The 17,001-nt window shown below is 34.7% G+C and overlaps 1 protein-coding gene across 5 annotated transcripts in view; it reads right to left on the bottom strand.

Annotated features, from left to right (window-relative positions):
- The window catches only part of LOC115232352 (ecdysone-induced protein 75B, isoforms C/D-like), a 229,909-nt gene that overhangs the window by 59,967 nt on the left and 152,941 nt on the right, over positions 1–17,001 (bottom strand). For 4 of the 5 annotated variants that reach the window (XM_036514926.1, XM_036514917.1, XM_036514924.1 and 1 more), the window contains one exon: positions 13,385–13,457. In XM_036514926.1, the coding sequence (XP_036370819.1) occupies positions 13,385–13,457 (73 nt within the window). The remainder of the gene's footprint in view (positions 1–13,384; positions 13,458–17,001) is intronic. The other variant, XM_036514920.1, reaches the window with a different exon arrangement.

Here is a 17,001-nt window from a genome sequence, read left to right on the forward strand (position 1 = left end):
AGAAAAAAATGGAAAAAAAAACCCTTCCAAAAAACGTTAAAATAATAGTAAAATGAACAGTTCCTTTTAATACAGAGATAATTAGATGTTTCAAAGACTTAAGTTTCCTTTCATATCCTCAAAATGCAATAGCCATAACTTTTGAACAATTAAGAGTCATTAATTCTTCTACTAAATAGTGCCATTAACTGAGAAACAGGAAAAAGAGGATCAAGCATTTTAACAATAAGAGAGGCAATTAAAGAATTTTATGATTTAAGTTGATTAACCTTTAACAGGTCAAATTTGCAAGTGTTTTAATGGAAATTTAAATAATTGTAGCATGATTTTGAACAGAAAAACAAATTGAAAATAGAAAAGTGAAGAAAGAGAATGAAAAATAAAAGTGAACATGCTCTTGGCATCATTTTACCAAATAGAATATGTATTGCTGAGAATGAAATTCCAATTTGTAAAGAAATTGGATGAGAGATTTCTCAGGCAGTCAACATGAGTGTCATAAATGGATATTAAAAATGGAACAACACATTTTATTCTATATTTCTGATAACTCTTTACTGCCTTTGTCAATCTAAAGTCGAGCTTTTTATATCATTTGAAATATATTAGCCCAGCAGTTAATTAAAAAATGTGAATGAATATTTTATAAGAACTATTACAGTCATATACAAAAGTTTGTCTGAAATGTTAAATGAAGTCATTGATAAATTCCAGATTCATTTATTCAGTTGCCATCAAATTATTCATCTATTGGATTCCATGCCAAAAGTTTGCTGAAGCTAGACCGATGTTCTTCAACAGTTTCTTCCAGTGTAGCCTTTCATCATGGCTGGCAATGTTGGTGTACTCATTGTGAAGAATACAGTGTAAAATGGTTGGATACCAAAGTACAGATAATAGACAAGTGAGACTTGTTATTAATATAATTTAATTTAAAGAATTCAAATCCTTCTATGGACAGCTTTGCTTTTCATCATTCTGGAGCTGACAGAATAAAGTATCAGTCAAGTGCTAGAGTCAGTACAAATGACTGTTCCCTCCCTCAAAACTTTTGGGCATGTCCCAACGTAAGAAATCATTTTGATTTAATTTTTTAATGAGATGGATGAGCTTGGCTTTCAAACAAGTAACTCAATTCTAAGCAGAGTTTCGTAGAGGCACACCCTTATATCGATCTCAGTTGACAGTCTTGCATAGAATTTGTGGTTACCAAACACAATAAGTAAATGGCAACAACAAAAGGCTCTCCACACATCATCTAGACATTTTACTACATTAAATTGGTTGCAATTACTTTAAAATTCCAGGGTTTTTCAAACCTCACTATGCAATTTCTCTTGTATGCCTCTCGAGGTAACATACTTTGGTTTGAGAACCCATGCTATGCAACAAGACTGCCAAATAGTTTGGTCTCATTTCCTCATGCCAGATGATACCAGAAATGTCAGAGTGTATAAAAAAAACCCTGAGTAATATAATTTTGTTTGGACTAAAATATACAGCATGAATAATGGCACAGTTCTTGTAATAAAGACTTTAACTGAAAAGTATGTTTATGACAATGCAACTGGTGGGTACAATACTGAATTCAAAACATTCATTGAACAGAGACCATAGAGGAAAAGAAGTATTGTTGTTCTTGTTCCAGCCAATGATGTGTATCCTTACTGGAGCACTGCAATGTTGCAATAGAAACCTTTACAGAAGAACTTTCAAAACACCAACATACTATGGAGATAGATTGTATTTAATATGTCTATCACTTTCGGCTGCCTTTTAATATAATACATATATGTAGGAAACCTAGCATATCCAAGGACATCTCCATGTGCTGAGTTGATAAACATTTGTATTATGCATCTACACATGTGCAAGCCTAGGTAAGATTCTATTTTTTTGTTTTTCTGAGGAAGACCAGCAATTACCCCTGCATACAAGTTTCCCCCTCTCCATGCCACAAATGTTTGTTTCAAAGAAAGCTGCCAACTTGGACCAATACAGCTTGGCATTAGTGTCATCATAAACAATACTTTTAGAACACAAGAGAGCCAGATGAGATACTGTAAAGAATTTTGCTTAAACTCCTACCAAGACCACTGTCCTAGATTAGTACTATTTCTTATCACCCCTGAAAAGATGAAAGGCAAAATTGACCTCAGCAGGTTTTGAATTCAAGGTGCAGAGTCAAAGAAATATAATTGCAAAGCATTTTAACCGTTGCTCTAAAGATTCTGCCAATTCACCACTTAAATATTAAAAGCAACAAAAAGATGTCACAAAACTTGTAGAGGATGTATTTTCTTCCGTTTTCCTTTGTAGTCCACTTGTTAAAATATAAATGTATTGTTGACTATTTCAGAAGGTAGCTATGGGCACAAACCAGCTTTAGGATTTACATTTTAAAATGAAACAATAGTTTTATTCTTTTATAAAATTGTTACCAAAACTAAAGTTCCACGTAAAGAATAAAAAAAACAACTTATAATATTAACCCATTTAAAATAATAGCGAAGAAATAAAAAGCAGTACATGACCATCCTTTGGCTTTAAAGACACAAGCATGGGTATGTAGTTATGAAGCTGACTTTGTAACGGCACCTTGGGCAAGCAGCTTCTGCTGTGCCCTCGGGCCAACAGATGTCTTGTGAGTGAATTTGGTAGACAGAAACTGTGTGGAAGAGTGTGTATAAGTACATATGCAAGTGTGCATGTCTTTGTTGTTTGTCCCCCACCACCACCACTTGACAAACTGTGTTGGTTTGTTTACATTCCTATAACTTAGAGATTTGGCAAAGAAAACAAAAATACACAAAGACTAATAGTACCAAATTCTAAAAAGCAAATGAGTACTGGGGGCAATTTGTTCAACAAAACCTTTCAAAGCAGTGCCCCAACATGGTCACAGTCCAGTGACTGAAATAAGTAAAAAAAAAAATAAAAGCTGCAAATATTGATATCTAAAAAAGTCTTAGAATAAACAAACAAGGAAGTTTTTCCTATCACCTGTTCTTTTGTTTTCCCAACAAAACTTTGCTTTCTTCAACAAAACTGTTGTGACCTATTTATAAATAGTACCCATTCAATGACTAATCTAGTACACTGACCTGATTGTAACTACACCTTGTCAAGCAACAAATATGATTCTCCAAACTGACCCATATTTTATACTAACTATTGATCTCCACTTTATCATCGGGCCTTATGTCAAGCTGAACAACTACTTAATTAGAATTTTAATGTTTGCTAGTTTGTAGTTACTGCTTGTTAGCATTGACTGTGGTATATTCCACTCAACAATAGAGCTTACTTGCATAATAATTAGGATAGCATTAACGGTAAATGTATCTACTTATTCATCTGCTATTTCAAGTACTACTGCATGAGAGAGTCTTAACAAAATCACTCAAACTATTAAAAGTAGCAGTCAAAATACCTCATACTGCCTGAACAATGCATTTGATAATACAGTCCTAACTATCCCTAAATATAAAACGGAATGGTAAAAGCTCAAATGCTTTTGACTACACATTTGCTTAATCAGTCAGGGGTGACATTAGGCTAAACAACTACTGCAACAGGAGCTAATCTCAATTTACAAGGGATACAACCCTAATAAACATATTGTTTGAACTCCTCAAAAGGTAAGAAAAAAAGAGAAAAAAAAATGTGCTTCCCAACCATGTGGTTTCAGATTCGGTCCCATTGTGTAACACCTTGGATGAGTGTCTTCTACTATAGCCTTAGATTGATCAATACCTTGTGGATGAAATTAATAGGGGGAAACTGTGCAGAAGCCCATTGCATGTGTATGTCTGTCTGTCTTTTATTGAAATCATTTAAAAACAAATGGTACTTTAGTTTATGTACTTAACAGTGGTTTGATTAATAATGAGCAGTAAGATGATGTACCAGTCTTTAAAATAAGTACTTGGATAATGTAGTCCCACAAATTATGTATATCTGGGACAACATTATTCAATGCATCAAACATTTCCAGATAGTTGAGTACAAATTAGCCCTTTTGTAACAATATTTCTAATGAAATACACTGTCAGTTTTAATCAAGTTTAAAATTAATGAATTAAGTAAAATAACTTTGTTATTATTAAGATGGTGTTTGGAACATAACTTAACATAAAACTTTGACACAAGGTTTATTTTAGATCACTTGAGAGCAGAAAGTTTGCATCACAGAACCAGAGTGTTCTCAGGCAAGCTGGCATCAAGAGTTTAGTGAGCTTTAGTTTCTGATTCTAGCAGGCTGAGCAACAATGTATAGTGGTTCTCAAGTAGGGTCTATAAGATTTTGTGGGGTCCACACAAGCAAAATAGCAAGTTAGGGATCCATAGTAGTATATCAAGGGTTCACAAAAAAGTTTTGATTTACATGTAATTTATTGCAAGAAACATACTATGTTTCTTTCTTAACCTAAACAAGTTAATGTTTGAATAACAAAATAGGAATTTTGTAAGAAGTATCTATAAAACTAGTCTTTAAACATCAAATAGCTATAGGGTCTACCAGAATAGAATAGTAATCAAAGGGGTCCATAGAGAAAAAAAATGATTGAAAGCCACTGATGTAGAGGCTCCCTTGATGGCTCTGATCTGTAAGCAGTTACACTACAGGAGGAATAGATGTAAGTAGCAGCAGTACTATGATCGATGAATGTCTGACCTAGCTTGTGATATTGAGTTTAGGCCTTTCTAAAAGAAGTGATAATAATAAGGTGTTCCTTAATTCACAATACTATAAGCATCACTCCAAAGTGGAATTAAAAATGTATAGATGCTTAGTAACAACAATGCAAAATCTAACACAAAATCTATTACACAGTAAGATTATAATTTTTCAGACTATTAAATCTCATCTTTAGACATAAAAGATTATTCAATATTTCCATAAAGATTGACGTTAATAGTCCAAAAATTATAATCTTGTTAACAACAATTCATCTTAAAACATTTAGACAGAATTGTGTAGTGTTCCATGGCAAGAAGCTTAAATAATTTAAATCATTCAAGCTTATGTTGTTGTTATTATTATTAATATTATTATAATTATTATGTAAGGTGGTGAGCTGGCAGAATCATTCGTAAGCCAGGTGAAATGCTGAGCCGTATTTCGTCTGCTGCTACATTCTGAGTTCAAATTCTACTGAGGTTGATTTTGTTTTTCATCCTGTTGGGTTCAATAAATTAAGTATCAGTTGAACGCTGGGGGTCAGTGTAATCGAAACCCCACCATCACCAAAATGGCTGCCCTTGTGGCAAAATTTGAAATCATTATTATAATTATTATTAGTGGTGATGGTGGTGCTGAAAACAGTGAATCAAAAGAAGCCTGAGAATCCAAACCTAATGGCAGGGCCAGGTGAAACTATTGGTAAATCAAGAGGTCTTTTACACACAAAGGTAAAAAAACCCAATAAAAATAATAAAATCACCCAGTAGACCATGTAAAGTGATTGGTATTAAGAAGGCCATCCAGCTGTAGAAATCATGCTAAAACAGATAATGGAACCTTATGTCACACCTGGCCTTGCCAGCTCCAGTCAAACTGTCCAACCCATGACAGCATAGAAAACAGACATTAAATGATGATGGTGAAAATGATTCCATTCTTACATTTGATAAGTTGTAATATACCTCTTTATTTCTACATTGGCAGTTTTTACTCCTTGTCTAAGAATTTTAAAATTATATCTTTACAGGCACCAAAATTCAGTTTTCCCAGGGCACTAGCAACCTTAGGACCAGCTGCAGTTATGGTTTCATTCCTGAATATAGCCAATCAATTTGGCTATGGTTTCATTCCTGAATATAGCCAATCAATTTGGCTTTCTATTACTCTTCAAGGAAAAATGAGACAGTTGCAACTGCACATCTACTTTTCTTTATCTTAAAACTTCATTGACATGACATATATATATATATGAAGGTGCATCAGGTTCACAATCAGAATGTAGTAAGTTCGATTCTTGGATTGGGCTGTGCGTTGTGTTCCGGAGCAAGACATTTTATTTCATGTTGCTCCAGCTTACTCAGCTGTAGTAATGAGTTGTGACATCACTGGTACCAGACTGTATCAGCCTTTGCCTTTCCCTTGTATAACATCACTGATATAGAGAGGGGAGGCTGGTATGCATGCATGACTGCTGGTCTTCCATAAACAACCTTGCCCAGATTTGTTCCTTGGAGGAGAATTTTCTAGGTGTGATACCATGGTTATTCATGATCAAAGGGAGTCTTTATCCTTTATATATATCAAATATATACACAGGTGCAGGATTGGCTGTGTGGCAAGTGTCTTTTACTATAGCCTTGGACTACCAAAGTGGATTTTGGTAGACGGAAACTGAAAGAAGCCCATTGTATATATGTATGTGTGTGTATATGTTTGTGTGTCTTTCCCCCCAACATTGCTTGACAACCGATGGTGGTGTGTTTACGTCCATGTAAAATAGCAGTTCAGCAAAAGAGACTGATAGAATAAGTACTAGGCTTACAAAGAATAAGTCCTGGGGTTAATTTGCTTGACAAAAGGTGGTGCTCCAGCATGGCAACAGTCAAATGACTGAAACGAGTAAAAGAGTATATATATATATATTGCACTTTTTACCACTATCTAATGACATAAACATAGATCACGGGTAATATGCCGTAATATAAAATAATTATTTATATACATGATTGATCTGAATCATGTAGTGTTGAAACAACCACCATGAAGGAATCAATATAATCCCATGGCTTCTATTCTTGGCCTCTCTTTCTGTATATATATAGGCATCCAGTCATAGAAACCATGCCAAATCTGACTGGAGCCTGGTCAAACATCCAATCCATGGACAATGAATGATGATGACGATGATGATACATGTGTTATCATCATCATCATCATCATCATTGTTTTCATCGTTTAACATCCACTTTCCATGCTGGCATGGATTGGATTGTTTGACTGAGGGTTGGCAAGCCAGAAGGCTGCACCAGGCTCCAATCTGATCTGGTAAAGTTTCTACAGCTGGATACCCTTCCTAACACAACCACTCTGAGAGTGTAGTGGGAGCTTTTTATGTGCCACTGGCATCAACCATGCTTGAATGGTGCTTTTTATGTGTCACTGGTGGGGGACCAGTCAGCCAGCACTGGCATCAACCACACTCGAATGGTGCTTTTTATGTGTCTCCAGCATGGAGCCAGTCAAGCAGCACTGGCATCAACCATGCTCGAATAGTGTATATGTGTGTGTGTGTGTGTATGTATATAGTAAGTAGTTAATTAAAGCTTGGATATACACCTGCTAGTCTGCTGATTAAGGCACATTCACTTTCTATGGTTACCTGATATATAAAAAATAAACTGTATTCAATCCATGTCATTCGAAACCACAAAATCCATAGGCAACCACCTGCAAGCAAATAATGACATGCTATATAATCAAACCAAATGAAACTGAGCTTATTGAATGAGGTACCTTTTGAAAAGTCACCTGACTCATCTGCACCGAAGAATGCACCATAACCAATTGTATAGCATCTCATCTGTGAGGGATTGATACAAGATGGGTCAAAACAATCATTGTAATTAATAAAGAATCTCATGAATTCCATTTCACTTCTCTCATGTATTATATATATATATATATATATATATATATATATATATATATATAAATAGATATATCGGTGCAGGAGTGGCTGTGTGGCAAGTAGCTTGCTTACCAACCACATGGTTCCAGGTTCAGTCCCACTGCATGGCACCTTGGGTAAGTGTCTTCAACTATAGCCTCAGGCTGACCAAACCCTTGTGAGTGGATTTGGTAGACAAAAACTGAAAGAAGCCCGTCGTATATATGTGTGTGTGTGTTTCTCCATCATCACTTGACAACCGATGTTGATGTGCTTACAGCCCCATAACTTAGTGGTTTGGCAAAAAAAACTGATAGAATAAGTACTAGGCTTACAAAGAATAATTTCTGCAGTTGATTTGTTTGACTAAAGGCAGTGCTCTAGCATTGCCACAGTCAAATGACTGAAACAAATGAAAGGATAAAAGAAAAAGAAAAATATATATATGTCTTTTGGGTGTTATCTGAAGAGTCATATTTTGTAGTGAAAAGAAATAACAGTCTTTTGGCTGCTATTTCTAAATTTACAGTATGTGGTGAAGCAACTTGTTGCTAAACCCTTAATTATTGTTATAAATATATATATATATATATAAAAGATGATAGAGTGACAGAAAGAGCACTAGGCTAGAGGTTTTACAGTATTTAGTTTTACTCCTCTATATTTTGAGTTCAAATTCTTCTTGGAAACAGTAGGTAACTTAGCTTGGCTTTCTTCTCACCAGGAGATGAAATAAATAGTAGTGATATGCTGAAGAACAGGCACTTAAATAAATCCCTCTTCTACAAATTTTCAGCCCTGTTCAGTATCAGAAATAATAATTATTATTAGAATGATAGATTGGCAGATTCATTAGAGTAGCAGACAAAATACCTTCCAACACCTGTTCTAACCCTTTATGTACAGAGTTCAAATCTTGGCAGAGCCAACGTTGCCTTTGATCCTTTCAAGGTAAATTAAGTATCAGTGATGCATTGAGATCGATAAGATAAAACTAAGCACTGAAGTTGAATGCATTGACTAATAACCTCCCCTTAAAAATGATGGCCTTGTGTCTAAATTGCAAATCATTATTATTATTTTTATTGCTATCATCTTTTTCCTCCACATCATAACAGTCATAGCATAGCAATGATGAGTTAGTGATAGTGTGAGGAACTAAAGTCCTGATTGGATTCTATGGTTCAGTTTCAATTTAATCAAATGATAAGAATAATTACTGTAATAAAGAACCTCATTTTCCCCTACCCTACACACCATACCTCTCCATCCCAACAGCTCTAATTAAGAACGTCATTACAAGTATTTATTTTCACAGAAATACTTTATTGTTTTGTTACTTTTGCTTCATCAACTGAAGTTGATTGTGTCATTTCATAGACAATTTTGCTGTAGTAGTAATAAACAAACAGATAGGCAGATAGATAGATACATAAAATTAAATAACCAAGCGACAGTATTATTGTAGTCATTTCTAACTTGCTATACAGCCACATATCAAAAGCTATTATTTAATGACTATTTGGTATACAAATCAAACAGTCATTAATAAACAAACATACACAATACATCTTATAATAAAAACATTAAAAAACAAACAGATAGTCGAAACAAAAACCGGAAAAAAAAATTTGGTATAAGGTAAGAGTGAAAAATTTTTAATGATGAGAAATAAATTAACCCATCCTTAGTAGAGCAAGAAAACTATGAACGATCAGACAAAATAGAAAAATAAAATAAAATTAAAATTAAAATAAAGGAAGAAAAAAACCAGAAAGCCATCAGACCAATTCAATCAGCTAGTTAGCCATGGAGAAACAGACAGAACAGGAGGGTATTGTGCATACTAAATACAATAAGTTAGATGAAAGGTGAAGATAATAATTTTCTACACTCATAAAAAGGAATTGAAATCAATACACAATTAGAATTGTGACAATGGTGGGAATAGGTGATGACTTTGATGGGGGGGGGGGATGTGGAATCGGTTTTCTTTTTGTTTTGTTTTTTATCACATTAAAATAATGTTGCAGTTCTATTTATGTAGACTTTACTAAAAAAGAATTTCATTTAATGTCCTTTAACAAATAAAAATATATAAAACCAAAGAGTCAGTTACAGCAAACTGAATCGATAAGATCAGATGGAAAACTGACTGAAAGGTTGACAGTTCATACCAAGTCAACTGATGCTGTCTGTGTCCATCACTGCCATCACTCACTGGTTCTTGCTCACCAGTTATTTTGTAAACTGTGTGAGAGCACAATATCATTAACAAAATTATAATAATCTTTGTCTTATATAGGCATAAGCTCATACATTCTGGGAGCAAACTTAAATGGACTTCCAGACCAACATAATTTCATTGAGAACATGAATACGTATTAGTTTTAGACTTTTATTTTCTTTAAATTAAGGTTTTTTTTTTTTCATATCTCCATATTCACTTTTTTGATACCAACCTACCCAAGGCTGCTTCTGGTTCTGCAACATAAACTTACTGTTTTAAAGTGACCTAAATTAAAATATTCCTTCAATATTTTATGTATATTTATTCCAAACACCAGCATAACAAGCATTTTACTAAATTCTTCATTATTTTAAAAATTAATTGAAGCAAAAATGGTGTAGTTCAAAGAAATATGGTGACAAAAAAAGATTAATCCTAGCCCTGAGTCAATCAACTTTTCAAAAGAAACAATCAGGATGATGAATCAGGACACGATTAAATAATGTCCAAATTATTAAAGTAAACCAGATATCAGCAGTAAAAAAAAAAACCCATTTAAATCATCATCATCGTTTAATGTCTGCTTTCCATGCTGGCATGGGTTGGACGGTTTGAGTGAGGACTGGTGAACCAGATGGATGCACCAGGCTCCAATCTGATCTGACATAGTTTCTACAGCTGGATACCCTTCCAATCTGATCTGGCAGAGTTTCTACAGCTGGATGCCCTTCCTAATGCAGATCACTCCAAGAGTGTAGCGGGTGTTTTTACGTACCACCAGCATGAGGGCCAGTCAGGCGGTACTGGCAATGGCCCCGTTCATATGGTGTTTTTTACATGCCACCTGCACAGGAGCCAGTCCAGCGGCACTGACAACAACCTGTTTGTGATAAATGAGAAACAGCAAAATTTCCATGAAATATGATAAAAACAAAATGGTGCAGATATGGGTATGTGGTTAAGAAGTTTGCATGGCTGTGTGGTAAGAAGTTTGCTTCTCAGCCACATGCTTCTAGGTTTAATCTCACTGTGATACTTTGGGCAAGTGTCTTCTATTATAGACTTGGGCCACTCAATGTCTTATGAATGAATTTTAGAGATGAAAACTGAAAGAAACCTGTTGTGGGTGTGTGTATAAGTAGATCATCATCATTTAACATCAAACCGTCTCACCTATGCTGGCATGGGTTAGACAGTTTGAATGTAGCTGGCAAGCCAGAGAACTGCACTAGTCTCCAGTCATCTGTTCTGGCTTGGTTTCTACAACTGGATGCCCTTCCTAATGCTGACCCCTTTGGAGTGTGCTGGGTGTCTTTTATGTGGTACCAACACAGGTACCTTTTACAGGTCACAGGCACTGGTCATGACCACAGTTTCACTTAGCATGATGAGACATCTTAAGCACAGCAAATTGTCAGAAGTCTCAGTTACTTGCCACATATATGTATATATGTCCAACCCATGCCAGTATGGAAAACAGATATTAAATGATGATGATGATGATAATGATGTCTGTGTGTGTTTTTGAAAACAGGTGAAGGTTGACATCAGGAAGAACACCCAGCTGTAGAAAACCAGCTTCAACAAAATTTCATCAAACCAATGCAAACATGGAAAAGTGAAATTAAGTGATGATTATGATGAGACACAATCAGAACTTCCAGTGAGGGAACAGCGGATTATATTCTCCTCCATATTCGACAAGTACTTTAATTTATTGACCCTGGAAGGATGACAAGCAAAGTTGATCCTGCCAAGATTTGAACTCTGAATGTAAAGGGCCATAACTAAAAACTATAAGTGATTATTCCTACGCTCTAATAATTCAGCCAAGATAATAAACGCTATCTGTGAAAATAATGTAGAGGCATAAAAGAGTAATTCATGTCTGGTAAAATAGATACAAAATTCTAAATGTTCAATCAGTGAAACATCAGAGACAACGTCTCTTTTAATGACAACAACAACAACAGCAACAATTTTTGATCTCAACAACAGTATCCAAGAAGAAATATCCATAAAAGATCTCTCTAGCAAAGATCAATTCTTACAGGCCCTTTACTGAAACATAATTAAGACAGATTATAGCAATCTAGGCAAAACACCAGAGACAAAGAGACAGACTGGGCACAAAGATCATTTCTTTTGATATAAACTAATATATTTTTGACAAGCACTACCTTTTTTTTTTATCTTTTCTTGAAAATAAATGAGACATAAAAAAAAACTGCGAGATTAAAGTACAGGGTGAATGACCATGAGTTCATGAGTCATGAGGTGAAACTTTAATGCTATGCCTGTCACATAACTCTACTTGCCATAGTCTGCCTGACTGACAAATAAGTTCGACTCCTACTTTACAAGTATGTGGTCAGTAATATAAAGGATATAGAGCTGAGGATGTTGCCACAGTTAAAAATAATGCAACCCATGACTGTGTATAAAAATAATGGTTAGCAATCACAATGAAGAAAAATGTTCAGTGTCTTCTCATTTTAAGAAAGAAACCTGTTTTGTGTGAGAGTGTGTTACTGTCACCTTGTCTTGACATTGTGTGATAGCTGTAACTGAGAGTCACTGTCATGCAAGTGGTGTTCTTCATTTTCGGTCTTCCATGAAAACATCTGGTCATGGGGAAATAATACCTTACCTGTAAACAGGTGAAGGTTGATGACAAAAAGGGTATCCATCTGTAGAAAAACTGCCCAAACAAAATTCCATGCAACCTATGCAAGCATGGAAGAAAAGTGGACATTAAACTAATGATGGTAATGAAATACAATTTGGATGTGCTCTTAGGGCAGGAGTATATAGTTGGCAGAACTAACCTCTAGCACATGACTGGATATATCTGATACCCATGAACCAAAGTACAATGTCAATCCTGCTGAGATTTTAAGAGATAGAACAATATACTACAAGGCCCAGTTCTCTGCCAATCCATTTCACTTCTTGCAAAGATAATATCAGTTTCTCATATACATTATGGATGTTAGTTATGTTCATATTTTTATAAAGAGCATTAACGGTAAAGCTGAATCGAAATGGTTGACACCAAAAAAAATAGGAATCAATAAAATTGGCTAAAGAACTAACCAAACAGATCAACAAGCCCTCCCAAGTCACTGATGCTGTGTTGTTTCTACAACAGAGCCAATACTCATTGCTTAACAAGAGTATAATAATGTTTTGTAAGTGTCAGAAGGCTATAAATTTTTGTTGAAAGTATAATCATTTTAACTGATCTCCCAAGTATTTATTGGTACTTATTTTTATTGACCCCTGCAAATATGAAAGGTAAAGTAGATGTGCATAACAACACACAGCAAGATGATTAAGCCTTCACTACCATTTAAACCACTCATATCCGGATTATAGAGTAAAACTTTCGGACAGGTATTTATCATTGGTTCTTCTCTCTTCAAGAAGAGATTTTCTTCTTGAAAATAAATAAATAAAAAAAATGAAGGTCAAGTTTTCCAGTCTCCCAATATGATGTTATTCTAAAAGAATTACTTACCGTTGAACTGTCTGTGATTCTCCAAGACAGTTTCCCGTCTATCACAGCTATCTCTTATTACCGGACTGTCTGCTGAAATGATACAAATAAGTAATTTTCTTTCAGATTGCACCTCAGGACAAGTATACTACATACAATATGCAACAACAGTAACTATATAAATGTAATTAAAGAAATTGGTATCATTTGAAGACGAAAGTTTCAACAGTTTGAAATTCTGCTACTTCTGGTATTCTAAAGCAATTAGTTTAATTGCGAAGTTTATCGCTTTTCCTTTTCTTTCTCTCTTTTTTTTTTGTAATTTTTCATTTTTTGTTGTTGTATTCAGTTGAATACAATTGGAGATTTCAAAGACTATCATCCAAAGTGAAACACTAACTTTTTAATAAGGTAATGCTAAAATTTCCACAGGGGTTCCAATATAAAGATTGCACAGAAGTCCAAGTAATAATTTCAAAATGTTTAACAACCAAAACTGAGACAAAAAATTCTTGAAAATCTTTTATGGTTACCACCAAAGTAAGTATATGTATGTGTGTGTGTTTGTGTGAGTGCATGTGCTGTGTGTGTATGCTGTATTGTGTGCACATGGATGCAAGTTACTGCAGAGGTGCACATATGTGCATATTTACAGAGGTGTTTCTGCAATTCTTAACATGTATACACATGCAGAAGTGTTTGTTCAATTGTGCATGCATGTGTGCAAATGCACTAGTGCATGTATGCAGAAGTGTTTATTTAATTGTGCATGTAGGTACATGTATGCACAAGAGTTTCTGAAATTGTTTAGGTGTGTGCAATTGTGCATGTCTGCAAATATGTGCAAGTGTTTGTGCATGTATGCAAAAATGTGTGCATATATATGTGTGTGTGAATGTGTGGACATGCAAATATGTGCATGTTTTTAAAAGTGTGTTGCATCAGAATTAATGTGTGCATGATATTGCCTGAATGTAGTGTGTGAGTGTCTCTATGTGCACCTTCATGTATATTTGTGCACGTGTTTCTGTGTATGCACATCTGTATGTGCACATCCATGCATATGTGTGTGCACATCTGTGTATATGTATGTGCACATCTGTGTGTATGCGTCTCTATCTATAATTCTTTATCTGTAAGTCTGTCTGTTTTATCAATACTCAAATAAGAAAGTAGAAGACGACATCAAAATCATCAAAAGCACTTTTTCCTATTTCTTCTACTCTACTATTGCAATAACTTCAAAGTCCAGGAGGAGGAGAAGGAAGAGTAAGAGGATGGAGGAAGAGAGAGGGAGTGGAGGGAAGAAGGGGATGGAGAGGTAAAAACAATAATCAATAGACAGACTATATTTCCTTATCCTTTGTTCACTGACCATCAATATTGTTTCTGCTGCAAGTAATCTCTAGTTCTCTTTAGATAATCTCCTTTCCAGCATCTAGCGGAATAACTACAAGATGCTAAAGACAGAAAGTAAGAGGGGGAAAGTGATAGAGAAAGAGATATGAGAAGAGGAAGAAGAGGTAAAAAAGGGTAAATGAAATAAATTAGTTTCAATCTTCTTTTAGAAGAATAGCAAATAATAATTCAGCTGGAGATGTTTAGAGAAAATATAGTTAGGATTTTTATTCTATTTCATCTTTTTTTTTGTTTGTGAGTGTGTGTGTAAGTGTGTGTGTGATGGTATTTTTAAAAAAGAATCTCTTTTTTAAAGGCTCTTTAAATTTGTTGTTGTTCGTTAATAATTTGCATGTAGCTCATATTTTACAATGTTTCGTAATAATTTAGTTATCTTTCAAAATATCCATGATTATCAAAGTTTTGGCTGCTGTTGTTGTTGTTTTGCTGTCAAAAATATGTGTATGTATGTGTGACAATGTGTGATTGTGTATGTGTGTGCATGACAATGTGTTATTGTGTATGTGTCACAATATGTATGTGTGTGTGAATGACAGAATGCGTGACTGTGTGCATGTGCATAAACATGCGTGTAAATGTGTCTGCGTTGCTCAACATTTTACACATTTAAATAATTCATTTATCTTCCGAACACCATTTTCACATGTATATATGAATGAGCAAGTGCATGCACGCATGCATGCCACTCAAATTTTCAAGTTTTCATAATTCAATTATTTCTCAAACATCATTATCATATACAGCACCATTATCATTATCATCAACTTATACTTTTCATCAACATTATTGTTGTTGTTGTAGTAGTCAGTATTGTTTACATCATCATTGTTGCTGTCACTACCTTATTAATATTATTATTATTATTATTATTATGTCATCAAATCTATCAGTCATAATCAATGTCATGTCCTTATTGATTTCAACAGCCCAATCACCATTGCTGGTGTCAGCATCATCTTCTTTCAGATCTTCATCATTCTCTTTTACCATTCTGCTATGATGTGGAAATGTGTACAATACAACAATTATCCTCAAATCTCAGTCTTCCCTCCCATCTGACACAATACCTAGATAAGATTTCACCAACTGACCCCAAAAGTCTCCCCCATTTAGACTGCAAGATCAGCTCACTAAACCGTATTGTCCACTTAAGTTACATCCCTATTGATACTATTCATTTGTTTTGCATACATCAGCCAACACCCCTGACACACGCCAATGTTCATTAATTGCAAGCATTTAACTTTCAGCATTTTTAGATAATATTTTTATTATAAAGCCCAAGTGAAAGGAAGGACTAAATTCAGAGTTAATGCAACATACATAAAATAGAGTTTAGATTAGTTGGGTTAATATTTCAGGAATTCATCTTCAAAGTCTACAGTTTTATAATTGAAATGAAGAGTGTGCATATAAAAAAGGTAGAGAACGAGGAGAGAGAGAAACTAGTATATACTATCTATCTATCTACCTATATATATATAGTGAGATAGAGAGAGAGAGAATATTGGGAAAGACAGAAGTGAGTATATAGTAATGTTTTTAGTGAAAATTTAGAAAGGTTTTTTTTTTAGGAGCATCCATCCACCATAGCAATGCCTGCATGATGACCATTAGGAATGCAAATTCTGCCTCCATACATCAAATGGTCTGGAAGCTGCCTCATAAAGATTTCATCCAGACCTTTCGGTTCTTTTGCCAAATAAATTTACTAACTTTGCAGAATGCTCCTGCCTACAATCTTCAAGCATGAACACCTCTGACCTGGGAGCATGTATCATGCTTTTACTGATTGTTTTAGGCACCTATGTAGTCATGAGCGAACACCTTCTCGGCTTTCCCACCTTTAACTCAACAGTACTTTAAGAATGTGACATTTAGAGGGTCAAACAGCAGCACCATTATTCAAATGGTACTCCTTTCCAGTTGAGTAGACTGGAGTAACATAAAATAAATGTAGTCTCCAGTGAGGAATTGAACTCATAACCTAATGACCATGTGCCCAACACCCTAACTACTAAACCAGATGCTTTCACAACTCTTTCATGACTATGTTTCTAATGAGTAACCTACCTATGTATTTTCTATCAAGTTTTAATATAATGATTTTGGAGAGGCTTAATGAAATATCAGTAATTTTATAAACCAGCAAATTATTTTGGTGGTGACCAACTTAAAACTCCACAGTACCATTCATGTCATGAGACTTTTATTGGAAT

This window comes from Octopus sinensis, linkage group LG2, assembly GCF_006345805.1.
Source record: "Octopus sinensis linkage group LG2, ASM634580v1, whole genome shotgun sequence".
In the NCBI taxonomy this organism is placed as follows: domain Eukaryota; kingdom Metazoa; phylum Mollusca; class Cephalopoda; order Octopoda; family Octopodidae; genus Octopus; species Octopus sinensis.